Source organism: Oncorhynchus gorbuscha, linkage group LG11 (assembly GCF_021184085.1).
Source record: "Oncorhynchus gorbuscha isolate QuinsamMale2020 ecotype Even-year linkage group LG11, OgorEven_v1.0, whole genome shotgun sequence".
In the NCBI taxonomy this organism is placed as follows: Eukaryota; Metazoa; Chordata; class Actinopteri; order Salmoniformes; family Salmonidae; genus Oncorhynchus; species Oncorhynchus gorbuscha.
The window spans coordinates 51,965,721-51,993,464 of record NC_060183.1 but is presented as its reverse complement, the minus strand read 5'-3'; the positions used below and the strand labels follow the sequence as shown (position 1 = coordinate 51,993,464).

General features: G+C 41.6%; 1 protein-coding gene across 2 annotated transcripts; it reads left to right on the top strand.

The window, feature by feature from the left end:
• Positions 1–25,924, top strand: LOC124047867 (stomatin-like). 2 transcript variants are annotated; one of them, XM_046368192.1, is made up of 8 exons: positions 1–156; positions 3,325–3,434; positions 13,196–13,268; positions 16,227–16,309; positions 16,406–16,609; positions 17,430–17,446; positions 17,680–17,814; positions 25,579–25,711. In XM_046368192.1, the coding sequence occupies exons 1-8, from the start codon at positions 93–95 to the stop codon at positions 25,580–25,582; spliced, it is 690 nt and encodes a 229-aa protein (XP_046224148.1). In that variant the 5' UTR covers positions 1–92; the 3' UTR covers positions 25,583–25,711. The 2 variants fall into 2 exon arrangements, with proteins under 2 accessions (XP_046224148.1, XP_046224147.1); XM_046368191.1 differs by lacking the exon at positions 17,430–17,446 and having other exon boundaries at positions 25,579–25,924.
• The last annotated feature ends 1,820 nt before the right edge of the window (positions 25,925–27,744 follow it).

Below are 27,744 nucleotides of genomic sequence, written 5' to 3'. Positions count from 1 at the left end.
TTATCTTGTGACACAAACACGCTCATTTTCATCAACACACATACTCGACTGAAGCGACAGTACTGAGATCAGTGACTGAACTGTATTTTACAATGGAGGAAGACGGCAAAGAAACCATTTCAATTAGAGAGAGTAAAAGACGGGAACGTCAAGCAGGTAGGCATAATCCAGTCTATTTACTTAAGTCTGCTGACATCTACATTTGGTCATCTTTAGTTGGTCAAATCAACACATGACCAAAGAACAGAGACCCACCCTACAAAACACCGTTGTGGTGTGCGACGCACGCATGCACGCATTATGTATCAGACATAATGGTTAACTTACGTTTTTGCCACATTGCTATTTTCCATTCAATACAGTTTGCCTGCAGTGTTGGGCAGTTGCCTAGTTAGGCTATTTGCCCAACGTCGAGGCGCGACCCAGTCGTTCAGTCTTTTTGTTCTCCATCTATGGACCTGACCCAGTCGTTCGTTCTAAATGTTTCATTGTCATATTGGCTGGCAACATTCTTATCCCTTGCTTGTACAGGTTTAGGGTTAATTAGGCATTTCTGAATTTAACTCAATTCAAGAATTTAATTGGAAATAAAGAGCACTTTGCATCTGGGTGATTCCATGCCAGCTGGAGCGGAAAATATTTTAGGTATCTCAGATTGTTCTGGGAATTCTCACATAGAAACTTAATTGGGAGGAAGGATGTTTGAAATGGTTTTTACATCATGATTCTTTACAAGTTGCATGTAACGTAAACTCACTCATTTTTGTACATCGCCTTGGTCCGTACAATTGACCTTATTTTAGCGCCCCAGAAACGTAATACTTTCAGATCAACTGTAATGTCAATACCATTGTAAAGCACAATTTCTCCCCTTTCCAAAATAATCAATTACATGACCTAAACGCTGCCCGTTTCTGCATGATTCAACATAATGAGCCCCGTCGGTCTTTTTAAAAATGCTAAGCGAAACTAATTTGTGGTTGTGAGAAGGAGAGATGTTGTGTGGGAAAATAGCTTTTTTTCACTCGGATCTGTCCAACTTATCACCTTATTGCATTTAAAATGTAAATAAAACACTATAAAGAATTTATATGTGTCATTACATACCTATTTGAAGGTTTGTGTCGAATTTGAATCGGGTTTTTAGGCGGTGCTAAAGTGATCTTATAAGTAAACAACGGCTTTGAGAATGATGATCGCATGCAATGATGACGCAAAAAATGACTAGGTATCCCCCCTTACCCCTGTCCCTGTCCATTTTTTGTTTTTAAAGGATGAGAGAAGTGCTACACCTGGTGGGGAGAGATTGTAAGACAGAAATAGTTGCTTTATGCGTGCTGTACGTTACGAAATGACACGTCACGATGTAAAGGAGGGTCAGTTTTTTCAACTTTTCCCCAATACTTTAGAGCCATTACCATGTCGATCAACACTTGAATAGAAACCTAGTTCACATCCCCGATTTTGAAGTCAACACAGTCACTACAGTCCCATTAGTTTTCTTTGTAGCCTCGTTTGAATGTTCCGGTTGCGCACATTTGTACGGAATGGGGTGAGTTTACGTTAGTCAGTTTTATAACTGAATGCATTCAACTGAAATGTGTCTTCTGCATTTAACCCAACACCTCTGAATCAGAGAGGTGCGGGGGGGCTGCCTTAATCGACATCCACGTCTTTGGCGCCCAGGAACAGTGGGTTAGCTGCCTTGCTTAGGGGCAGAACAACAGATTTTAACCTTGTCAAGCTCGAGGATTCGATCCAGCAAACTTTTGGTTACTGGCCCAAAACTCTAACCACAAGGCTACCTGCGCCCCAAGACCCCATGATCTGTGATCTGTACATGATACAGATTCTGGAGTATGTCACATTAATGTATTCAACATTAAACATATTAATATGAATATTTCCAAACTATCCTTTTGATTTAGTTTATTTTAAGACATATTATTTGGAACAATATACTTTACATGTACATCACATTTCCAAAGTGGGGTCTGTGCTAATTCTGAAGGTATGATCAATTTTATGAACATCAACAGAGAATGGGAAAATGGATTCACAGGGAACTTGCTTCTTGCTTCCCTTTGCTTCTGACTTAAGGAATGTGCAATCTTAAAAGAGAGCTGTGATTGGTTAATGACCTATAAAGTCAATGTCTATGTATAAAATGGGTCATATCATTAAAAGAACCAGAGATCACACTCCGGAATTTTGCCATGTATATTGTTACAAATAATGTTTAACAATAAGCAAAATCCAAAAGGGTAGTTGAGATTTTATTTTTAATATTGAACAAATGAATGTGTAAATGTGTATTTCAGAATCTAGACATGCTCCATCTTTGAGAGAATGCTATAAGGATTATAATGACACCAATATGTTGTCTGTATCATGTACGGTTCACAAATCATAGGGTATTACAGGAGACATAGGTCTAAAAAGGTTCAGAAATGGCCACTTTCATCATGATTTTCTCCCAAAAAGGGGGATACAAATGTAAAAAGCATGTTAAACATCCTTCCTCCCATTGAAGCGCCTATGTGACAATTGTCAGATCAATCTGAGATACCCAGAGTATTTTCCGCTCTCATTGGCATGAAATCACTCCACTCAATTCAGAATTGACCCAACCCTGCTACAGTAGTGGTGTATCCCCCCTCATGTGAACGCCAAGGCTTGTAATGTTACCATTGTGAATCGTCTGAATATTATGGTATACAGTATCTCTGTAGTTTGCATGTGATTCTGATACAGGTAGGTAGGTTCCTTTTGAGTATGTCAGGGGAATCAGCTACTTGTTCGATAGCTAACTAGGTAGGTTTAATTCAACAAGTAAAGCTTTAGGGCTGTTGGCATTAACCAAATTTAATTTGAACAGTTGCTCAGTGGATAAACTTAATCTCTTCTAGACTGTTTATTTTCATCCTAATCTAACAATAGTCTGATTGATTCATTGTTGTGGTAGGTGGTTCAGGGTGTGAATTTAGGGAAAGGTTAGTGTGAAATCTCAGTCATCTGGATTGGATGCTTTCGCTGGTTGCTAACTTGAGACACATTCATATCTGGGTATTACCAGCAGTTCTAAAACCATTTTCAGCCTAATTGTGTGTAGCCTAGGTACTGTAGCTGATGCACAATTTCAGCTACATAAACCAGACTTGGCAGATCACAGAAGAATACGGATGAAACATTTTGAAGAATGATGCTACCAGAAATGCATGATGTGGAAGGGGCTGCTCTTGGGTTGGCTGGGATGTGAGAATGTACATTTTCTGTTTGCAGTTATATTTCACACTGTTGGTATGTTTTTGTATTGTCTTTCAGCCTTGGAGAGCCCAGATATTGGTATTGGCTTATGTGGGTGGATCATTGTCGGATTATCCATCCTTCTGATGCTCGCGACTCTGCCTCTCTCCATATGGATGTGTATTAAGGTACAGTCATTACCTATACATCTACACAAGCTTTATGGTCTGTGAACTGAGAACTGGTTAGGGGTGTCATTTGTGTGAGTCTTATTTATTCTGTGAATTGATCGCGAACCAGCATGCCTCGTTGCCCATCTAAATGGCCTTTCTCTCCTACTCGTGATGCAGCACCATCCGTCAAGGTTGTATATTGTTAGATATTTACACACTTTAAACTAGGAACATATAGAAAAGGAACTGCCAGATGTGTCATAATGGCCTGGAAGTAAAGCTTCAATGGGAGCCAAATTTGAAATGGAATACACTGAATACATGGAGCATGGTGGAAAGAAAATATGATTTAAATGGACTGTATTTTTGGAAGGGCTGGGTCACCATTCATGTAATACCTTAAATATTGACATCTCATGGTAGTGGGAAGCTGCTTTATAGTTTTTTGATGGGTCCATTCCTGGCAGCCCTGGTGTGAAGGGGAGGAATGGCAGAGCAGACCATCATATAACCCTAAATATCTTTATGTGCATCTTGGAATGAAAATTTCAGAGGACCAGTGCTTCTATAGTGAAAGAACATCTCAGATCTGTGCCATTTGGGAGTGATGTGGTTAGACTTGCCTACATATCGTTGTTTCCTCTTCAGAGGGCAACAGTGGCGTGTATTCATGGATGCCAAGGGAAGCCAGGCTTCCCAAAATATTTGACCAAAATCATTTATCTTTTGTCTTTGTGTTTTCATAATTTCCCTTCAATTCACAAGTGGCTGAATCTCACCAGATAAATAATCTGAGCGAGGGAAACAGCGCCCCCTATGTCTAAGTATGTGTAGCCCATGTATCTGACGCTATATAATAATATAATATAATATATGCCATTTAGCAGACGCTTTTATCCAAAGCGACTTACAGTCATGTGTGCATACATTCTACGTATGGGTGGTCCCGGGGGATCGAACCCACTACCCTGGCGTTACAAGCGCCATGCTCTACCAACTGAGCTACAGAAGGACCACATATATGGAAAAAAAGAGTATGACATGTTGCCACTGTAGAATTTGATTGATTGATTGATTGATGCCAGCAAGCATTTTGCCTCCCTTGATTAAAAAAGTATAAAATTATTAGCCAATCAGCGTTGACTTGAGCTCAACAGTGGGTTGTCAAGGCACCGTAAAATGCCCCCCAAGGGAGGCCTTCACACCAATCAAATCACATCTAAAGAAAAAGGTGTCTGTTTCTAGTCTGCTTGTGTTGTTGTCCTGCAGTAGCTAGCTTGCTAAATATGGCCTTTTGCCATTGATTTGAGATGGTGATTTGGACTTGTTGTTTTGACTAACAGTATCTTTACAGGCCAATGATTATGATGGCGATTCTGATCTAACCATAAAGTCATATCTTGTTCCACTGGCCTGAGATGATTCAATAAGTTCAATATGTAGCCTAGATGTAATGTTGGTTTTACAGTCACACATTCGGACATTCAACAGGCATTCATCAGACATTCACCAAAAGCCATTTAAAATTGTAAAAATCAATAACTAATTCACAAACATAAAAATAGATATGGTTTATTCTATAAATGTCTAGAATACTTTTACAACCTTTGTTTTGAATAAAAATACCAGTTTTGATTAGATGGAAATACATAAAATCTTTAACATGCTATTTAAATCTTTATAAATCAATAAATACTTCACAGTTTGTCACAAACATCAAAGTAAGTATGATATATTCTATAAGTGTCTAGCATACTTTTACAACCTTTTGCTTTGAGTAAACATTCCAGTTTTGATTTGATAAAAATACATACAATTTATAGATGCCATTTAAAGCGATATAAATCAATAACCAATTCACCATTTGTCACAGAATCATCAAACTAGGTATGATTTATTCTATAAATATCTAGTATACTTTTACAACCTTTGATTTGAGTAAACATTCCACTTCTGATTCGATAGAAACACATAACGTCTATAAAATGCCATCTAAAGCTGTATAAATCAATAACATTTTCACTGATTATGACAGAATCATCAAGCTAGGTATGATTTATTCTATAAATGTCTAGCATACATTTACAACCTTTGTTTTGAGTAAGAATTCCAGTTTTGATTTGATAGAGGGCATGTAGTAGAGGGACTAGAGGGAGTGTGGTCAAACTTCTAACGAGTCTGTTATACCCTATTAGAAGGGACTGATTAAAGAAGCAATAAAACGGGCCTTCTTTAGACTAGTTGAGTATCTGGAACATCAGCATTTGTGGGTTCGATTACAGGTTCAAGGCAGAGTTGCAAAGAAAAAGCCATATGTCAGACTGGCCAATAAAAATAAAATATTAAGATGGGCAAAAGAACACGGACACTGGACAGAGATATAGCTTTTTCTTTGCAGCTCTGCCTAGAAGGCCAGCATCCCGGAGTCGCCTCTTCACTGTTGACAGTGAGACTGGTGTTTTGCGGGTACTATTTAATGAAGCTGCCAGTTGAGGACTTGTGAGGCGTCTGTTTCTCAAACTAAACACTCTAATTTACTTGTCCTCTTGCTCAGTTGTGCACCGGGTGTTACGTCCGTCGTTAGTGGTAGAATGACCGGACCAAGGTGCAGCGTGGTAGGCGTGAATTTTCTTTATTAAATGTTCCACCAAAAAAACAATAAACAACACAACAAACATAAAGCTTCAGAGTGCAACACATGCAACAAACAAAGACAAGATCCCACAACCTAAATGTGGGAAAAAGGGCTGCCTAAGTATGATCCCCAATCAGAGACAACGATAGACAGCTGCCTCTGATTGGGAACCAAACTCGGCCAAAAACAAAGAAACAGAAAACATAGAATGCCCACCCAAATCACACCCTGACCTAACCAAATAGAGAAATAACAAGGCTCCCTAAGGTCAGGGTGTGACACCGGGTCACTCTTTCTAAGTTACCCCAACATTTTTAATGGTAGTGTACATGTATACTGTGTAAATATATATATACTAGCATCGGTATTGAAAGATACCAGGGGTGGATAACAAAACAAAACACAAATATAAGAAGTGGACGGTACATGTTTTGTTTTTTGGCTAATACATTATGATTTGCCTCTGAACTGTATGTGAACCCCTCCGCAATCTACTTGCGCTAAGCATTAAAATCTAGGACAAACCCAATTTTTTTTAATGAAAAAATATATAAACTGGCCAAATATCAACTCTACATAATTCAGCAGGCAGCTGTGCAATTACCACACATATTACCTATTATACCAGTGTATAAACTACGTCACCTACATAGGTATTACCAAATCTCTTTCAATTCACATTACTTGTAGAAATAACTATTTGCAAACATTTTAAAATGTCCAGAAAGACAGTGGTCTTTGAAGGGTATTTATACTTTAAAATATATATTTTATGTGAATGTATGTGGATGAAAGAATTCTGCCAGTGTTTTAATGTCCTAGTTTCAAATTTTTTTCTTTACCTCCAACTCTATGTATCTAAGTGAGCCTGTGAGGACCTTAGGGATCAGATTTACCATTATACCCATTGATCAAACGTATAACAGACAGACACTGCTCAAAAGGAGTTGTTTGTGATATTTACACTCACTTGCCACTTTATTAGGTTCACCACCTTATTCACGAAAATAAATTGCTCCTACATACACTAAGTCCCGTTGTCACGTCTACTCAAGGTGGGTGGAATCAGGCGCAGAGAGCAAATAGCGATAATAAGTTTATTCTCCGGTGAACAAAATAAAAACAGTCAACCCAAATACAAACAGGGTGAAATTATCCAAAACAGGATAACAGAGTAACCGGAGAATAATAAACACAAAAACACTGACAGACGAAACGAATGACAAAATAAACAATCCCGCTTAAAACAAGGGCGGGACTACCTACATTATATACAGACACTAATTAACTAAACAACACACAGGTGAAAACAATCAGACAAAACCAACAGATACACGAAAAGGGATCGGTAGTGGCTAGTAGGACGGTGACGACGACCGCCGAGCACCGCCTGAACGGGCAGGAGAGCCAACCTCGGCGGAAGTCGTGACACCCGTGGTCTTGGCTTGCTAGACACTAAAGCATGATGAGAAGTATTCAGGTATTCTGTTACTGTTTGTTTGGACTTTAGAATGTGCAAAATGACAGCACAGTCTGTGATGGTCTTTGGTAACTCAGAAAAGTTAAAACACTTGTACTGACTGTAATAAACTCTGACTGGACTTGAACAGTCCATCTCCTTTCCCAGTTTCATCAACAGTTTTGAATTCACACTGTTCCAGAAGCAAAGGGGGCTGTACCTAATAAAGTGTCCCCTGAATCTAAAGACTTTCCAGAATATGTTCTGGGAATACCCGGGGTATTAAACATTTGGCTGTAAGTGTTGAACAGCGGAATCTATTTTTTTATTTTCCCTTTAGGCAAGTCAGTCAAGAACAAATTCTTATTTTCAATGACGGCCTAGGAACAGTGGGTTAACTGGTCTAGGAACAGTGGGTTAACTGGTCTAGGAACAGTGGGTTAACTGGTCTAGGAACAGTGGGTTAACTGCCTGTTCAGAGGCAGAATGACAGATTTGTACCTTGTCAGCTCAGGGATTTGATCTTCCAACCTTTCGGTTACTAGTCCAACGCTCTAACCCCTAGGCTACCCTGCCACCCCCTCAGGAGATGGTACCATTCAGCTTGAATGGAGATGACAAAGAAGGACTTCAACAAAGCCAAAATAGAAAATGCTTGGAAGGGGCGTCTTTGCTGTTAAATTAGAGAAGTATAAATAAATAAATGACTGTTGTGTCATGTAACTGTTGCACTAAAAATGAAAACATTGATTTGGCATACACTTTAAGATTGTAATAGAATAAATCCTACCTATTTTGATGATTATGTCATAATGTTCCTAGGCCGTCATTGAAAATAAGAATTTGTTCTTAACTGACTTGCCTAGTTAAATAAAGATAAAAATTAAATAATCAGTGAACACGTTATTGATTTATACCGCCTTTTCTATCAAATCAAAACTGGAATTTGTATTCAAAACAAAGGTTTCAAAAGTATGCTTGAAATTTATAGAATAACTCATATCTAGTTTGATGATTCTGTGACAAACGGTGAATTAGCTATTGATTTTTACATTTGTAAATGGCTTTTCCCGAATGTCTGTTGAATGTCTGAATGTCCGAATGTATGAATATAAAACTAACTTTACCTCGGTCCTAGATGTAGCCTAGTACTCTCACGTTGACTATCTTGCAAACTTAGCTGGTTCATTGTTGCCCATGCCAGGAAATTAGGCTAGCAAGCATTTTAGTTTAGTAGCCTATGGCAACAAAAACTAAAAGCGTACTGTATGACAGAGCCATAGACCGTTTTGCCAACTTGAATAAGAGAATGGAATTAGCGTTCACAATTAGGGTGAGTCAAATGTTTTTACTCTTACCACATACACACAGACAGAAATCAGTACCATGGCTAGCCACGTGAAATTTAGCAACATTGATTGGACTAAATTGTCTTTAAGTTAGTTTTCACTGTATTATAGCCTAGTTGATTTGATGATGTTTAAATTGTGCCTGTGGTAACTCCGTGGTTCAATCAGTAGTTGTTTATAGAAAACATGAACTTGCTGGACCATGCTGTAGGTCATGTAACTGTTTGTTACATGCAATATTTACTTTGTGGACTTCGGACAGATGTTGTTCTCTGGGTCTGTGATGATACAAACTAATGTGTAATTTAATTTATTCCGCCACTGTGTGACTGTTGTCTCTGCCTTATTGTATGTCACGGTGGCGTTTTAATGATTGGGTTATAGAGCAAACAATGCAATTTTCACAACCTAGGTTGTAATATGGCTTTTTACCGACTTGGCTTGGCTTCCCCAGTGATTTTACCCAGCACCGGTTAGGAAGTTGAGTAGGCAAATATAGACAGATGTGTGCCTTTCCAAATCATATCCAATCAATTGAATTTACCACAGGTGGAGTCCAATCAAGTTGTAGAATCATCTCCAGGATGATCAATGGAAACAGGATGCACATGAGCTCAATTTTGAGTCTCATAGCAAAGGATCTGAATACTTATGTAAATAACATATTCCTGTGTTTTTTTTATTTGTAATACATATTTTTAATGCAAAAATCTAAAGAAAATTGGGTATTATTGGGTATTATGTGTAGATTGATGTGAATAAGGCTGTAACGTAACAAAATATGGAAAAGGTCAAGGGGTCTGAATACTTTTCGACCCCCACAGTTGAAAGTGCATGTCAGAGCAGAAACTATTCCATGATGTTCAAGGGACTGTCCTTATCTCTGAGAGAGAATTCTGATGAGGCACATATCTGAGTGTATAAAACCATTTCTAGAGTGTTGAAAGTTTCCAAGAGCACAGTGGTGTCCATCATTGGGAATTGGCCAGACAGAAGCGACTCCTGAGAAGAAGTCACAGAACTGCACGCCTGGAGTTTGCAAAAAGGCATGTGAAAAATTCTGAGAGCATAAGGCAAAAGATTTTATGGTCTGATGAGACAAAAAATGTACTATTTGGCCTGAATGCAAAGCGCTGTGTCTGAAGAGAATCAGGCACAGCTCATCACCCGTCTAACACCATCCACACCGTGAAGCACGGTGGCGGCAGCATCATGTTATGGGGATGCTTTTCAGCAGCAGGGACTGAACGATTAGCAAGGATACAGGAACAATGAATGGAGCCAAATACAGGTAAATCCTTGATGGGAACCTGCTTCAGAGTGCAAACAACCTTAGACTGGGATCGAAGATTTACGTTCCAACAGGACAATGACCCCAAGCATACAGCCAAAGCAATGCTAGAATGGCTTCAGAACAAGACTGTTAAAGTCATTTTGTGGCCCAGCCAAAGCCCAGACTTGAATTCCATTGAACATTTGTGGAAATACTTGATGATTGATGTTCATCACTGCTCCCCCATCTAACTTAAGAGTTTTTGAGAAAGTCTGCCAGGAAGAATGGGAGAAAATACCCATGTTGTGCAAAGCTGATACAGATACCCAAGACGATTCAAAGCTGTTATCGCCGCCAAAGTTGCTTCTACAAAGTATTGTCTCAGGGGTGTAAACTAGATTTCGGTATTTAATCTTCAATACTTAAGTAAAAATGTTTTAAACTTTTTTCACTTTGACATTATGGGGTATTCTGTGTAGATGGGTGAGAGAAAAACAACTATATAATCCATTTTGAATTCAGGCTGTAACACAACAAAATGTGGAACAAGTCAAGTGTAACGATTGTCGTCGGGAGAAGGAGAAGAGGACCAAAGTGCAGCGTGGTACGTAATTCATAATAATTTTAATAAAGATGAATACTGAACAAAAACAACAAACCGACAAAGGAACAGTTCTGTAAGGCGCACCAAAAACACTAAACAGAAAATAACTACCCACATATCATAGTGGGAAACCAGGCTGCCTAAGTAAGGCTCTCAATCAGAGACAACGATTGCCAGCTGCCTCTAATTGGGAACCATGCCAGGCCAAACACATAGAAATATAAATAGAAAACATAGAACACAAAACATAGAATGCCCATCCCAACTCACACCCTGACCAAACTAAAATCGAGACAGGACAAAGGAACTAAGGTCAGGACGTGACATCAAGGGATATGAATACTTTCTGAAGGCACTGTAGTGGTAAACTTGAAGAACTTGGACGTCTTGGTGAAGTGAAATTATTTTGAACTATACAATGTAGCCTAACAACATTGCTCGGAAACAGCACAGATGTGAGATTTGCTTCACTATAGAAGAACTGGTCCTCTTACATTTTTGTTCCAGGTTGCATATCAAAACATTTCAGGGCATATTGAATGTTTTGTTCTTCCCATAACAGCCACGCCAAGCACAGGGTTACTAAAGATGCATGCAATGGGCCTCAGGATCTCATCACGGCATCTCTGTTCATTCAAATTGTGTTCATTGTTCGTAGCTTATGCCTGCCCATACCACAACCCCACCATGGGCAACTCGGTTCACAACGTTGACATCAGCAAACCACTCGCCCACACAAGGCCATACACGTGGTCTGCGGGTGTAAGACCAGTTGGACATACTGCTAAATTCTCTAAAACAACGTTGGAGGCGGCTTATTGTAGATAAATGAACACTCAATTATCTGGCAACATCTCTGGTGGACATTCCTGCAGTCACCATGTCACTTGCATGCTCCCTCAAAACTTGACACATCTGTGGCATTGTGTTGTGTGACAACTGCACATGTGTAATGTTCATGCTGTTTAATCAGTTTCTTGATATACCACACCTGTCAGGTGGATAGATTATCTTGGCAAAGGAGAAATTCTCACTAACAAGAATCTAAACAAACTTGTGAACAACATTTTCAGCTCATGAAACCTGAAGCCAACTTGTTGCATTTATATTTTTTGTTCAGTGTATATATTTAATGTAGTTCATGAATGGTGACACAGACCTTTCGAAAATGCATTTAAATTCCTATATTTATTTTTTCCACCCTGCTGCATGTATTCAATGTATTCCATTTCAAATTTGGCTCCAAATGCGGCTAGTTCAGGGGTTATTGTGACGCATCTGACAGTTCCTTCTCCGTATGTTCATAGACTTTACATATGATATCTCAATTACCAGTGTAGTGAAAAGTTAGTCAAAAAGGGGAGAGGGGGCCTCCCAAGTGGCACACTGGTATAAGGCACTGCATCGCAGTGCTAGCTGCGCCGCGGGAGATTCTGGATTCGAGTCCAGGCTCTGTCACAGCCAGCCGTGACCGGGAGACGCATGGGGCGGCACACAATTGGCCCAGCGCCGTCCGGGTTAGGGGAGGGTTTGGTCGGCAGGGACTCCTGAGCCGGGCCGGGAGCAGTGCACGCTGACATGGTCGCCAGGTGTACGGTGTTTCCTCTGACACAATGGTGTGGCTGGCTTCCGGGTTTAGTGGGCATTGTGTCAAGAAGTAGTGCGGCTTGGTTGGGTTGTGTTTCGGAGGACGCACGGCTCTCAAACTTCGCCTCTCCCGAGCTGTACGGGAGTTGCAGCGATGAGACAAGACTGTAACTCCCAATTGGAAACCACAGAATTGGGGAGGAAAAAGGGGTAAATTTTTTTATATACACTACAAGGCCAGCATCCCGGATTTTCCTCTTCACTGTTAACGTTGAGACTGGTGTTTTGCGGGTACTATTTAATGAAGCTGCCAGCTGAGATGGCTGTTTCTCAAACTATACACGCTAATGTACTTGTCCTCTTGGTCAGTCGTGCACCGGGGCCTCCCACTCCTCTTTCTATTCTGGTTAGAGCCTCTTTGTGCTGTTCTGTGAAGGGAGTAGTACACAGCGTTGTATGAGATCTGCAGTTTCTTGGCAATTTCTCGCATAGAATAGCCTTCCTCAGTACAAGAATAGACTAACGAGTTTCAGAAGAAAGTCATTTGTTCTGGCCATTTGGAGCCTGTAATCGAACCCACAAATGCTGATGCTCCAGATACTCAACTAGTCTAAAGAAGGCTAGTTTTATTGCTTCTTTAATTAGGACAACAGTTTTCAGCTGTGCTAACATAATTACAAAAGGGTTTTCTAATGATCAATTAGACTTTTAAAATTATAAACTTGCAATAGCTAACACAACGTCCCATTGGAACCCAGGAGTGATGGTTGCTGATAGTGGGCCTCTGTACTAGAGGTTGACCGATTAATCGGCCTGGCCGAAAGAGGGGAGAACTATGACTACCCAGCCTGTGTTACTTTCTCTCCCAGATTGTGAAGGAGTATGAGAGGGCCATCATCTTTCGGCTGGGGCGGATCCTACGAGGAAGAGCTAAAGGGCCAGGTAACATACTCCCCATCATCACCTTCACACCCACCGTCCTTGGAGAAACTCTGTGCCTATTAGCTATGATCATTGGATTCTTTCAAGGTCCCATAAAATTACATTTTAGTCTCTACTAGTATGATATAGACGAAAATCGCAGTAAACAGGATGTGGGCCTGTCTTGAAACCACCTTAACTGTGAAAGTATGTTAGGAGGAGGATTCAAGCCCCCACTTAGTGTTAATGTGGTTAGGTGGTAAATCTGCTTTGACCTATTTGTTTTATATTGTGGTGGGCTACCACACTATAATTGTTCTTCCATTGAACCACTGTGTAGGAGTTCACTGCAACGGATCTGTTCTGCACTTCTGTGTCCTAGTTTAACCACTCCTGTCCTGCAGTAGCTTATGTTTAAACAGAATAGCAGAATTGCTTTCAGCAAGCACATTAATTAAAATAGTTCTGGTCTTTGTTTTCCGAAGCGTAGTTTGTGTGGTAGGATTTTTTGCCTTGGTAACACTGTAAAATATGTCCAGGGTATATTTGTCATGACAAACTAAATATACCAATAGTTGGCCTTCAGATCGATGTTTATAGAATACTTTGAGAGGTCTCTATTTAACAATAAGTTACAGAATTTGGCAGCTATTGCAATCAATTAACTAATGATCTTAAGAGACTTAAACTAAGTGATCTTAGAGCTCCACTGCTGTCCTTGTACAAACTGATGTCTTGATGAGAAGCAGTGGACCTGAGTCACAGTACTGGACTGGTAGTGCAGAATAAACACCAACATCCCTCCTCAGCTCTCTCTGATCTTTCTTTTGCCTACTACCAACCGCCTATTCGGAAGGTTATTTTGTGCATCTCCTGTTTGTGTGTTTTCCTTTACTCTAATGATATTACCATTTGATGCTAACTTTTTCCCTAAATGGGGCTCTCCTCATTTCTCGAATGGCCCGATTCAGACTTAGGAAATGTACGCTTTCCCTATGCACACCTTTCCTACGCACTTCTCAGTAGTTGGTATTCAGACTTAGGAAATGTACGCTTTCCCTACGCACACCTTTCCTACGCACTTCTCAGTAGTTGGTATTCAGACTTACCCCTTTTCCTACGTAGTTGGTATTCAGACTTCTCAGTAGTTGGTTGGTATTCAGACTTTCCTAGGTAAATTAGTGTACGCTTTCCCTACGCACACCTTTCCTACGCACTTCTCAGTAGTTGGTATTCAGACTTACCATATTCAGGTGCACAATAAATTATATAAAGAATGACAGCAAAAAGCTTTGGAGCACCTTAAATTACAATTTGGGAAAAAAGGCTAACTCGGCTTCATCATTAATTGAATCAGATGGCTCAGTAATCACAAAACCCACTACTTTAATTACTTTTTCATTGGCAAGATAAGAAAACCTAGGTATGACATGCCAACAACAAATGCTGACACTAACCATTCAAGTATAACTGACCAAATTATGAAAGACAAGAATTATACTTTTGAATTGTGTAAAGTGAGTGTGGAAGTGGTGAAATAATTATTGTTGTCTGGGAATCTGGATGCAACATTACTGAGGCTAATAGTGGACGATATTACCACTCCTATTAGCCACATCTTCAATTTAAGCCCACTAGAAAGTGTGTTCCCTCAGGCCTAGAGGGAAGCTAAAGTCATTCCGCTTCCCAAGAATAGTAAAGCCCCCTTTACTGGCTCAAATAGCTGACCATTCAGCCTGTTACCAACCCTTAGTAAACTTCTGATTTTTTTTTTGACCAGATACAATTCTATTTCACAATAAACAAATTGACAACAGACTTTCAGCATGCTTATAGGGAAGGACACTCAACAAGCACAGCACTTACACAAATGACTAGCTGAAAGTAAATGATGATACAATTATTGTGGGGGCTGTCTTGTTAGACTTAAGTGCAACTTTTGACATTGAGTGGAAGAGTGGTGCTGAAGGTTTGGTTGACATTTACCCCTCAGTAGATGGTGGCATTCTTAAGATAATTGATTAATTAGCTGTATTTACACTTTAACAATGTGCAAGATACGCTATTGCCCTTAAAAAATCTCCAACCTTCAGTGTAAGTATAAAGTGGCCCCAGTAGTCTATCTACCATAGCCAGGCTATGGACATCAAACTCTCAAGCATTGCTCTCCATGGGTGAAACATGATCTAGCAGGATTCCGGAACAGCCGCATGATAACAGCCAGGGGTAATAATAAACCGTGTCCATCTGTCACGAAGGGACCCTCAAGTGCCTCTGCTGCCCGGAGACACAAACACCAAAGTTGAGTTTAATATTTGGTTTCGCCAACTAAACTCTGCTCATTATCTCTGGTCTTTCCCCCTCCCTCCATAGTAAGTCTTGTCCAACTGTCAGATAAGATCTTTCAACAGAATCAACTGTTATAAGTCAGGCTATGGGCTAGTCAGTAGTCATTGCATTTGCAAGTTTCCCTGATGCTTTATGCATTGGTGTTACTCTGCATTAGCCTTAAACCAAGTTGGAGTGGGGGGTGAACCAGTTACATTTTTAGGGTGGGAATCCATGGAATTTTCCATCATATCCCATGATGCTTTGCATAGCGAATTCAGAGCATACTCCTGTGTTGCAGACTTGCAGTACAGTACAACCAGGGCCAGCAGCTAGCATTTAGCTGAAGTCCCAGCTGGGAACAATTATTCAAGAAAAAGAAGGAGCTGTTTACATCAGTGAAAGTTGCACGGGGCAAATGCCTCTGTTAAAGGGATACTTCAGGATTTTAGCAGCGAGGCCAAAATCCCAAAGTATCCTTTTAAGCCGCTTGTTTGCCCTAAGCTACAGTATGTTACACACCATCCTGCCCAGAACTCTGTTTTTGTACTGTACTGATTGTACAATAGTTGTGAGACTAATGGAACTGAGGCTTGATTTGTAGCGTTAGGCTTCACTGTTAAACATGTGTGTGTGCACATCACCCCACAGGCCTGTTCTTCATCCTGCCGTGCACAGATAATTTCATCAATGTGGACATGCGCACCATCACCTTCGACATCCCCCCACAAGAGGTGAGCCCCGCCCCCCATTACCTTAATTACTCTTATCATGAAATGCCAGTTATGATCAGTGCTGTCAGTAGTAACTGATTTTCCCCTTCTCCCCAGGTTCTGACTAAGGACTCAGTGACGGTCAGTGTTGATGGAGTGGTGTACTACCGTGTTCAGAATGCCACCCTGGCTGTGGCCAACATCACCAACGCTGACGCTGCCACCCGCTTGCTGGCACAGACCACCCTGAGGAACGTCCTGGGCACCAAGAACCTGGCTGAGATCCTGTCTGACCGCGAGGAGATAGCCCACAGCATGCAGGTACTGGACCACAGAATCCTACCACTCACTCTGACCATAACCTGACCATACACACGCACAATACTCCACAGCATGCAGGTACTCTAATGCACCGTCTGTTCTTTATTTAGTCTTGCAATAGAAACTTAATACCACACTTTGCAGCAAGTCATAAATGCCATAAAACAGGAGATGTTGCTAGAGTTCACTAAAAGCCACTAGGTAGGAAAGATGTAGGGGCATGTCTCATGATTAACAACTCATGGTGTGATTGTGGTAGCGTAAAGGAACTCAAGTCCTTTTCTTCTCCCGATCTGGAATATCTCAACAATTACCCCTTGAGATAATTTTCTTTGGTTATTGTCACTGCCGTGGATATTCCACCCCTCTATGTTTTTAGCAGTGTGGCTGCATCTAGGGTATTACGCAAGGTTAAGGTTAGGTGGTTAACATATTTTTTTTACTCCACCGCCCTTGGGTAGGTGGAGGGAGTCTGGAAGTGCACCTAGGAATCTTTGGGTTGTCCTAGAATTTATAGTGCGGCTTTGGATAATACTTGGTTGGGATCTGAGGGAATTATTTGTTCCGATTGCAAACCTAATAAGATGGTGATTCAATAGTCCATAATTATGAGGATAAACATTTAGATCTATTCCACGGGACAAAATAGATCCAGGGTATGATTGTGGCAATGTGTATGTCCCGACAGATGTTGGTCAAAACCCACTAGTAATGGTGCGGGTAATTACCTTTCACCTGTTTGTGCCAGAAACAATGAATTTTCTTTGTAGTAATGGTTCAGCCGTGACACTAACGAATCTGCACTCTGCTTTTTCTCTAGGGCACTCGGAAACAAAGGTACAACGAAACCTAATCATTACGACAATTGTTAAGTGGGCACATTTTTTATTCTAGGCGCACTGGTGATCTTAAAATTGCATTTAATTTCAGGTCACACAGCAAAATATTTTGAGTATATGCGGCCAAAATGGTCACACTTTTGAGCCCTGTCTGGGCCTGTTGTGACCTGAGGTTTCAAAAGGAGCGTGTTGGATGTAGAGTTCCGTGTCTTATCCCCTGTGTTTCCTCAGACTACCCTGGACGACGCTACAGATGACTGGGGTATCAAGGTGGAGCGGGTGGAGATCAAGGACGTCAAACTGCCCCAGCAGCTCCAGAGGGCCATGGCTGCAGAGGCCGAGGCTAGCCGTGAGGCCAGGGCAAAGGTACGGTACTGACACAGATACACACCAGGGTCACACACACACTCGAATATACAGGCATTGGTCTTTAGTCTATTTTTCAGTCCCTTGAGTTGAGCTAAATCCTTTTCCTCTGAGTGAAAAATCCCCACTTGGCTTCTATTATATCGTTTGTTGATTTGATTGACTCCCAAAATAAATCATCCAGATGAAAATGTTTTTTTGACAGGTCAACACGTCATCTCCCTTGTTCCTTAGCAACCGGTGGTCATATCATAAGAACCAGAGAGCATAGCAGGTCACGAGCTGGGGCTTCTCTGCCCGAGTCTCCTCCCATCGGCCATTACACTAATTGGATATCATCTTCAATCTGCTGGTTAAAGATAAGCGTGCTCTCTGGGATTGATTTATTTAATCATCCACTCACTATGGTTACTCTCTGTATGCTTACATTCACTTGATATGTGTGTGAAGAAGAAGCCGAATCGGATCGGACCGCGAGGAGACAGACAGGATGGTTTGGTGCTCACCTCTCGTAGACGCTTTTCTTTTACCAGGCGCAGGACTAATTGGCCAATAAAGGTTGTACGGAAAATAAAAAACAGGACATTTAAAAAGACTTTAATAAATCAAAAGTATTCTCAATTTAAACTCTTCCGGCAACAACTCTTTGCCTCTAACAAAACTCAGGTATAACTCTACTCAGCCAACCTGTTACTCGCCCAGCCTGCTCTCCCCCAGACAAAAGCCAACTGACCACCTAAGTATTCTTTCCAGGAACTCCTTTCAGCTAGGAATGTTCCATCCTGATAGCCCCTGTGAAACTCACGAACGACTAGTAAAAGCTCAAACCAAGTTTATTCACACACAGCTGCACAGACAAAGACATGTTTACACAAGTGCATATATGAATATCCTCTACTGGTGCAAGGAGTTGATTCCGCAGTCTAGACAGCCAATACATCTCTGTTGCCAGGCAGGAACTTAAGTGGCTCCTCTCATTGGGGTAGTCACGGCTCTGCCTCCTACGTGTGTATGTCATAGAACTGTTCCTCTTCACTTCTCTGACCTTACCTCAAGCCACAGTCCTCACCTCTCCCTAACTCACTGCAGTCCCACCTTACCAGTGACTGACACCAGACTGTGGCTTATCACCTCTCCATATGAGATTTAACAATAACATGTTCTGACAGAATTTAAGCTTTCTGCTCTCCCCTTTCTCACTCTGTATATTTACCTACCTTCAGTTTTAAAATGGTAACATGAATAAGGATATTTCGACTTTAGAAGTTAGTACCCCACACCCCAAAACACATTTCTACTATAAATGTGTAATTTCCCATGGACATATAACATCCTAAACAAAAGTTTTACATAAACAAACCCTTTGATTACTTGTACCATGAAATCTTCTTTAAGTCTCACAATACACATTCATGAAGTAATTCACCCCCGGGATAATTCACCACTTTGGTTATTCCCATCAAGCAATACATGTCCCTCGATGACTCGTAGACTAATTTGCGTAATGCGTAATGCACAGTGGCACTTCAACAAGGAAACATTGTGGTGCTTCAGACAAACACATTTTTGGTTAAACGATGTGATTATACTCTACCAACACTTTGATCGTTATTCTAGTAATATTTTTCACATTACTAGAGCATGTATGTTTAAATAGGCAGCTTTATACACGGTAGAACCACGGTTAACAAGTTACATTGTTTTAGTAACTGGCGTGCATAATAAACACTCGACTTTGACGCCTTATGTCAAGGTATTGTTGGCAAACAGAATGTGCTACTCAATCCAACATATTCTCTTTAGTTGCAGGATTCTTGGCTATACCTTAAAGAGACACAATAAAGAGTCTCTCCATCCAATCATTTGTTTCAGTGTCATTGTTTGTAAGTCATGGACACGCGCTCCATGACAATGTGGAATTCTCTCTCTCTCTCTCTCTCTCTCTCTCTCTCGCTCTCTCTCTCTCTCTCTCCCCCCCCCATGGGAAACGTGTTAACATTGCCAAAGCAAGTGATGTAGGTAATATAGAAAAGTGAAATGAACAGTAAACATTACACATACAGAAGTTTCAAAACAATTAAGAAATTAACAATGTCATATTACGTATATATTCAGTGTTGTAACGATGTAGAAATGGTTAAGGGTACACAAGGGAAAGTAAATAGCATAAATATGGGTTGTATTTACAATGGTGCTTGTTCTTCACTGGTTGACCTTTTCTTGTGGCAACAGGTCACAAATCGTGCTGCTGTGATGGCACACTGGAATTTCACCCAGTAGATATGGGAGTTTATCAAAATTGGGTTTGTTTTCCTGTGTAATCAGTAGATATGGGTGTTTATCAAAAAGGCTATCAAATCAAATCAAAATCAAATTTATTTATATAGCCCTTCGGTTTGTTTTCAAATTCTGTGTAATCTGAGGGAAATATGTGTCTCTAATATGGTCATAAATGTTCATTGACCAGCATGGTCAAATAATAATAAGGAGAACAGTTGAAACTGGAGCAAGCACAGTCAGGTGGACTGGGGAGCTCATGTTTCCACCTCTCAGGTTTTGTTGGCATTGGCTGTGCACAAAGCCTGTCTTCTCCAGCATGGTTGAATAATAGTAGCAGAACAGTTGAAACTGGAGCAGGAGCATGGCCAGGTGGACTGGGGACAGCAAGGCCTCATTCAGGTAGTCCTGGGACATGGTCCTAGGGCCCAGGCCAGTTGAAACTGGAGCAGGGCCAGGTGGACTGGGGACTCATCATGTCAGGTAGTCCTGGGGCATGGTCCTATCAGGTCAAAGAGAAAGAAAGAGAGAAGGAGAGAATTAGAGAACGCACTTTTCACACAGGACACCTGAATAGGACAGTTTAAACAAACTGACCCCAGCCCCCGACACATAAACTACTGCAGCATAAATACTGGAGGCTGAGACAGGAGGGGTCAGTGGTCCGAGGTATAACCCCACCCACTTTGCCAAAGCACAGCCCCCACACCACTAGCTTCACCAACTTACCATCCTGAGACAAGGCCGAGTGCCCACAAAGATCTCCGACTCAACCCAAGGGGGGCTCTGTCTGTTCATAGTCAAAGCTTTCCTTAAGTTTGGGTCAGTCAAATAGCATGTGTACTCTCTGTTTAGTTTTCTAGCTCAGTTTTTTTGTTAATTCTTTCCAATTTGTCAAGTAATTATCATTTTGTTTTCTCATGATTTGATTGGGTCTAATTGTGCTGCTGTCCTGGGGCTCTGTGGGGTGTGTTTGTGAACAGAGCCCCAGGACCAGCTTGCATAGGGGACTGACTCTTCTGCAGGTTCATCTCTCTGTAGGTGATGGCTTTGTTATGGAAGGTTTTCGCTTCCTTTTAGGTGGTTGTAGAATATAATGGCTTTTTCTGGATTTTGATCATTAGTGGGTATCGGCCTAATTCTGCTCTGCATGCATTATTTGGTGTTCTACGTTGTACACAGAGGATATTTTTGCAGAATTCTGCATGCAAAGTCTCAATTTGGTGTTTGTCCCATTTTGTGAAATCTTGGTTGGTGAGCGGACCCCAGACCTCACAACCATAAAGGGCAATGGGCTCTATGACTGATTCAAGTATTTTAGCCAGATCCTAATTGGTATGTTGCATTTTATGCTCCTTTTGATGGCATAGAATGCCCTTCTTGCCTTGTCTCTCAGATCGTTCACAGCTTTGTGGAAGTTAACTGTGGCGCTGATGTTTAGGCCAAGGTATATATTGTTTTTTTTGTGTGCTCTAGGGCAATGGTGTCTAGATGGAATTTGTATTTGTGGTCCTGGCGACTGGACCTTTTTTGTAACACCATTAATTTGGTCTTACTGAGATTTATTGTCAGTGCCCAGGTCTGGCTGAATCTGTGCAGAATATCTAGGTGCTGCTGTAGGCCCTCCTTAGTTGGTGACGAAGCACCAGATCATCAGCAAACAGTAGACATTTGACTTCAGATTCTAGTAGGGTGAGGCCGGGTGCTGCAGACTTTTCTAGTGCCCGCTCCAATTCGTTGATATATATGTTGAAGAGGGTGGGGCTTAAGCTGCATCCCTGTCTCACCCCACGGCCCTGTGGGAAGAAATGTGTGTGTTTTCCTATTTTAACTGCACACTTGTTGTTTGTGTACATGGATTTTATAATGTCGTATGTTTTACCCCCAACACCATTTTCCATCAATTTGTATAGCAGACCCGCATGTCAAATTGAGTCGAAGGCTTTTTTGAAATCAACAAAGCATGAGAAGACTTGGCCTTTGTTTTGGTTTGTTTGGTTGTCAATTAGGGTGTGCATGGTGAATACATGGTCTGTTGTACGGTAATTTGGTAAAAAGCCAATTTGACATTTGCTCAGTACGTTCTTTTCATTGAGGAAATGTACGAGTCTGCTGTTAATGATAATGTAGAGGATTTTCTCAAGGTTGCTGTTGACGCATATCCCACGGTAGTTATTGGGGTCAAATCTGTCTCCACTTTTGTGGATTGGGGTGATCAGTCCTTGGTTCCAAATATTGGGGAAGATGCCAGAGCTAAGGATGATGTTAAAAAGTTTTAGTATAGCCAATTGGAATTTGTTGTCTGTATATTTGATCATTTCATTAAGGATACCATCAACACCACATGCCTTTTTGGGTTGGAGGGTCTTTATTTTGTCCTGTAGCTCATTCAAGGTAATTGGAGAATCCAGTGGGTCATTAATAGTTGATTCTAAGATTTGTATTTGATCTTGTAGATGTTTTTTCTCTTTATGCTTTGTTATAGAGCCAAAAGGATTGGAGAAGTGGTTACCCATACATCTCCATTTTGGATAGATAATTCTTTGTGTTGTTGTTTGTTTAGTGTTTTCCAATTTTCCCAGAAGTGGTTAGTTTATGGATTCTTCACTTACATTGAGCTGATTTCTGATGTGCTGTTCCTTCTTTTTCCGTAGTGTATTTCTGTATTGTTTGTTTTAGTGATTCACCATAGTGAAGATGTAGACTCAGGTTTTCCGGGTCTCTATGTTTTTGGTTGGACAGGTTTCTCAATTTCTTTCTTAGATTTTTGCATTCTTCATCAAACCATTTGTCATTGTTGTTCATTTTCTTCGGTTTTCTATTTGAGATTTTTAGATTTGATAGGGAAGCTGAGAGGTCATATATACTGTTACGATGTTCTACTGCCAAGTTTACACCTTCACTATTACAGTGGAATGTTTTACCCAGGAAATTGTCTAAAAGGGATTGAATTTGTTGTTGCCTAATTGTTGTTTTGGTAGGTTTCCAAACTGCATTCCTTCCATCTATAGCATTTCTTAATGTTACTCAGTTCCTTTGGCTTTGATGCCTCATGATTGAGTATTGCTCTTTTCAAGTAGACTGTGATTTTTATATAGGTCTGATCTGACTGGGCCTAAATGGGGTGTGGGCATGGTTGATGTGGGGGGGTGTTGATTGGTTGGGGTGGGGGTGTGGATGTGGCTAGTTGGTGCTGTGGTCTGGATATAAGTCCTCTTGGTGTGGGTCCTCTATGTGTAGGTTCAGGGGGGGTCCCGCAGGTCTGGAAGGGTGTCTCGCTGGTCTGGGCGTTGTGTCATTTGATCTGTTGCTGCTGTGTGAAGTGTTGGGGCTACGTTTGAGAGCAATGTCCTTTAGGGTCCGGGCGAAGGTGGGCACTGCTGCCTTGTATAGGTGGACCTGGTCGTAAAGGCTGTTCAAGTCCAGGGTGGAGTGGTGGGCCAGGAAACCATTTGGTTTTGAGGCACAGCCACAGGAAATACTTGCGTTTACCCGCTGTATTGTGGCAGGGTGGAAGTATTTTCGTGTTAGCAGGGTGGAGATAATCACTTGTGCATTGGGGAAAGTAGAAGAAGCTTTTTCAATCACTCCCTTCAGTGCTGTGGCCACCCTTTCCTGCTGTGCTCTCAGGTCATTTGTGCCTGTGTGTATTATTATCTGGCTAGGTGAACCTAGTTGGTCCTCAGACAGAAGGTCTAGGGCGCTGGGTGTTTGGACACCAGAGTTTAGACACACTGTGTTTGGGAAAACGTTTTTTTGTCTTGTATATATTTCCCATTTGTCCATAAAGAGAACAATCTGTGTCTTGTGTATGTCCTCAGTGGGTGTGGGGGGGTTGTCAGAAGGCCTATCAGGGTGGCTGACAGGGGGGGGGGGGGGGGTGCTCAGAGGGGGTGAGAGCCCCTGGGCTTGGGGTTCTTCATTTGTCTGTTCTGCTGTGATGTCGACGCTATGGTCAGGGTCTGGTGTGGACTGTTCTGCTGTGGTGTCGAGACTTTTGTCGAATGCTGAGGTGGGCTGTTCTGCTGGCTTCTCTGCGGGGATGGCCACCTCTCTAGGGTTGCTCTCTGTCACACGCCATCCCCCTCAACCTCTCCTCCAGCAGTCTGATCCTCTCCTCTAGTGCTCTGTTATTCTCCTGCTCTTGCTCTTTCTGTTGAAGTTGTCTCACCACTGTCCAGAATTCAGATATGTCTCTCTCCACCTCCAGCACTCCGGGTCTGGTTAGGAGAGTGTTGTTGTGCTGGACTGTTGTCTGGGTCTGTGCTGACTGGATAGTAATCACCTGCTGTTCCAGCTCCACCTGCCTTACCTCCAGCTGGGTAAATGTATCCTTAATTTCAATGAGAGAGTAGTACTCTGTGCTGGGAGATTGAATTTCCGCTGGGGGTGGCTCGTTTGTGGGGTTATATAAGAGGTCTGGTCTGACCCGCTCAATGTGGGGGTATCTTTCTCAAGGGAGAGCTTCTCCTGCTGGGCTAATTATTTGATTAGGTGAAAGTCCAGCTGAAACTGTTTGGGGTTTCCCTGTACCATTACTGTTCCAGACTTATAGAGATTTATATTAGCTGACTCAGAGTCCTCGTTGTCAAGTATCCTGAGTTTCCACCCCTCGTTAACACCTCCTCTCGTAACAAAGGGGTAGTGTGCTAATATAGCACTGTGCCATGCCAGGGGATGGTTTGTGTGGAAGATGAGGTTGCTGATGTTCCCATTTTTGTAATAGTCAGCAAAAAGTGTCTCTTGATTTTCCATAAGGAGCTTCATTTTGTAGTCTTTTTTTGCTTTATCATTCTTTACATACACAGGGTACTGTATTTTAATTACCTCTGAACAGCGGGAGGCAGCTTCTAAGGCCTCTCCATTTGGTTGGAGTAGACTGTTTGACTCTCCTGCCATTGTTGGGCTAAAGGACTTTGACACCTCTCACTTGACACGTCAGTGCTAATTGAAGCTGTATCAAACTTGGCACCCTTAATTTACCATTCAGTCCCTATAAAGTAATGTAGTGTATTTTTCTTCTTGGCTTTTTGAAATAAAATACCGTTTCAGACTAAACATTACTCACTCAGTTCCAGGTTGGATGGTGTTTTCAGGTTTCTGTTGTTTTCCAGAGAATTCGCTGTATAGAATAATAATCATTGGTAGTTGTAAACCTCCAGGTGATTCCTTAATTCCGTCCAAAATCAGGTTGTAGGTTTTGAGTTTTGATTTGGAGTGAAGGTTATGTTGTCGAGGGTAGCATCCTGTATATGTTCCTGACAAAAAATCCAAGTTCATCTAACTCTAAATCTATCTTTTTTAAAGAAAATGCTGAAAAATGCAGGAGCTCATGTGATCATGACCTCTAGCCTGCTCTCTCTCTCCATTATCTATCTTTGTTACTTAAAATGGTCATTACCTAACCTCTTTTTCTTCCATCTCTCCCTTCCTCTCTCTATCTGTCCCCCTCCGCCCTGCCTCCTGTCCCCTGGGTCCTGTGTGTAGGTGATAGCAGCGGAGGGGGAGATGAACGCTTCGCGGGCTCTGAAGGAGGCCTCTCTGGTGATCGCTGAGTCTCCATCGGGCTTGCAGCTGCGCTACCTGCAGACCCTCAACACCATAGCTGCCGAGAAGAACTCCACCATCATCTTCCCCCTGCCAATGGACATGATGCAGGCCTTCATGAAGAGAGACTGAGGGGAGCCTGTTGGGTGCTGTGTGAGTGCTGTTACACACATACAGTACACACACAAAACAAACATTCCCACATACAGTGGGGCAAAAAAGTATTTAGTCAGCCACCAATTGTGCAAGTTCTCCCACTTAAAAAGATGAGAGAGCCCTGTAATTATCATCATAGGTACACTTCAACTATGACAGACAAAATTAGAAAAAAAATCCAGAAAATCACATTGTAGGATATTTAATGAATTTAGTTGCAAATTATGGTGGAAAATAAGTATTTGGTCAATAACAAAAGTTTATCTCAATACTTTGTTATATACCCTTTGCTGGCAATGACAGAGTTCAAATGTTTTCTGTAAGTCTTCACAAGGTTTTCACACACTGTTGCTGGTATTTTGGCCCATTCCTCCATGCAGATCTCCTCTAGAGCAGTGATGTTTTGGGGCTGTTGCTGGGCAACATGGACTTTCAACTCCCTCCAAAGATTTTCTATGGGGTTGAGATCTGGAGACTGGCTAGGCCACCCCAGGACCTTGAAATGCTTCTTACGAAGCCACTCCTTCGTTGCCCAGGCGGTGTGTTTGGGATCATTGTCATGCTGAAAGACCCAGCCACGTTTCGTCTTCAATGCCCTTGCTGATGGAAGGAGGTTTTCACTCAAAATCTCACGATACATGGCCCCATTCATTCTTTCCTTTACACGGATCAGTCGTCCTGGTCCCTTTGCAGAAACACAGCCCCAAAGCACAATGTTTCCACCCCCATGCTTCACAGTAGGTATGGTGTTCTTTGGATGCAACTCACCATTCTTTGTCCTCCAAACACGACGAGTTGAGTTTTTACCAAAAAGTTATATTTTGGTTTCATCTGACTATATGACATTCTCCCCATCTTCTTCTGTATCATCCAAATGCTCTCTAGCAAACTTCAGACGGGCCTGGACATGTACTGGCTTAAGCAGGGGGACACGTCTGGCACTGCAGGATTTGAGTCCCTGGCGGCGTAGTGTGTTACTGATGGTAGGCTTTGTTACTTTAGTCCCAGCTCTCTGCAGGTCATTCACTAGATCCCACCGTGTGGTTCTGGGATTTTTGCTCACCGTTCTTGAGATCATTTTGACCCCACGGGTGAGATCTTGCGTGGAGCCCCAGATCGAGTGAGATTACCAGTGGTCTTGTATGTCTTCCATTTCCTAATAATTGCTCAAACAGTTGATTTCTTAAAACCAAGCTGTTTACCTATTGCAGATTCAGTCTTCCCAGCCTGGTGCTGGTCTACAATTGTGTTTCTGGTGTCCTTTGACAGCTCTTTGGTCTTGGCCATAGTGGAGTTTGGAGTGTGACTTTTTGAGGTTGTGGACAGGTGTCTTTTATACTGATAACAAGCTCAAACAGGTGCCATTAATACAGGTAACGAGTGGAGGACAGAGGAGCCTCTTAAAGAAGAAGTTACAGGTCTGTGAGAGCCATAAATCTTGCTTGTTTGTTGGTGACCAAATACTTATTTTCCACCATAATTTGCAAATAAATTCTTTAAAAATCCTACAATGTGATTTTCTGGATTTTTTCTCCCTCATTTTGTCTGTCATAGTTGAAGTGTACCTATGATGAAAATGACATGTCTCTCTCATCTTTTCAAGAACTTGCACAATTGGTGGCTGACTAAATACTTTTTTGCCCCACTGTATATCATAGTGTGCTGCTTTCCCTTGTGCCAAACATTATGTCAATGCCAGCTGGTGCAGAGGACGCTAGCTGAAGAGCTTGGTTGAGCTTCATGAGTCGAAGAACTTCATGTAAATGTTTTGTGTGTTAAGACTATATTCTGTATTGTGAGTTCCCATTGAATGGAACAGAGAAACAGGATTTGAACAAAAACAAGGGAAACTGCGTCACCACTCGCAAGTACTACTGAGGTGTGGTGTTTCCAGCCCTGCTATGAGACCAGGATGTACTAGGGACTCTCTCTACTCTCTCTCTCTCTCTC

What these genes read in the sequence shown, in the direction of transcription:
- LOC124047867 (XM_046368191.1), top strand. Translation starts at nt 93, where the DNA reads ATGGAGGAAGACGGCAAAGAAACCATTTCAATTAGAGAGAGTAAAAGA. An exon ending in AAGACGGGAACGTCAAGCAG is followed by an intron (nt 157 to 3,324) that starts GTAGGCATAATC and finishes ATTGTCTTTCAG; the next exon opens with CCTTGGAGAGCCCAGATATT. An exon ending in TCGACATCCCCCCACAAGAG is followed by an intron (nt 16,310 to 16,405) that starts GTGAGCCCCGCC and finishes CCTTCTCCCCAG; the next exon opens with GTTCTGACTAAGGACTCAGT.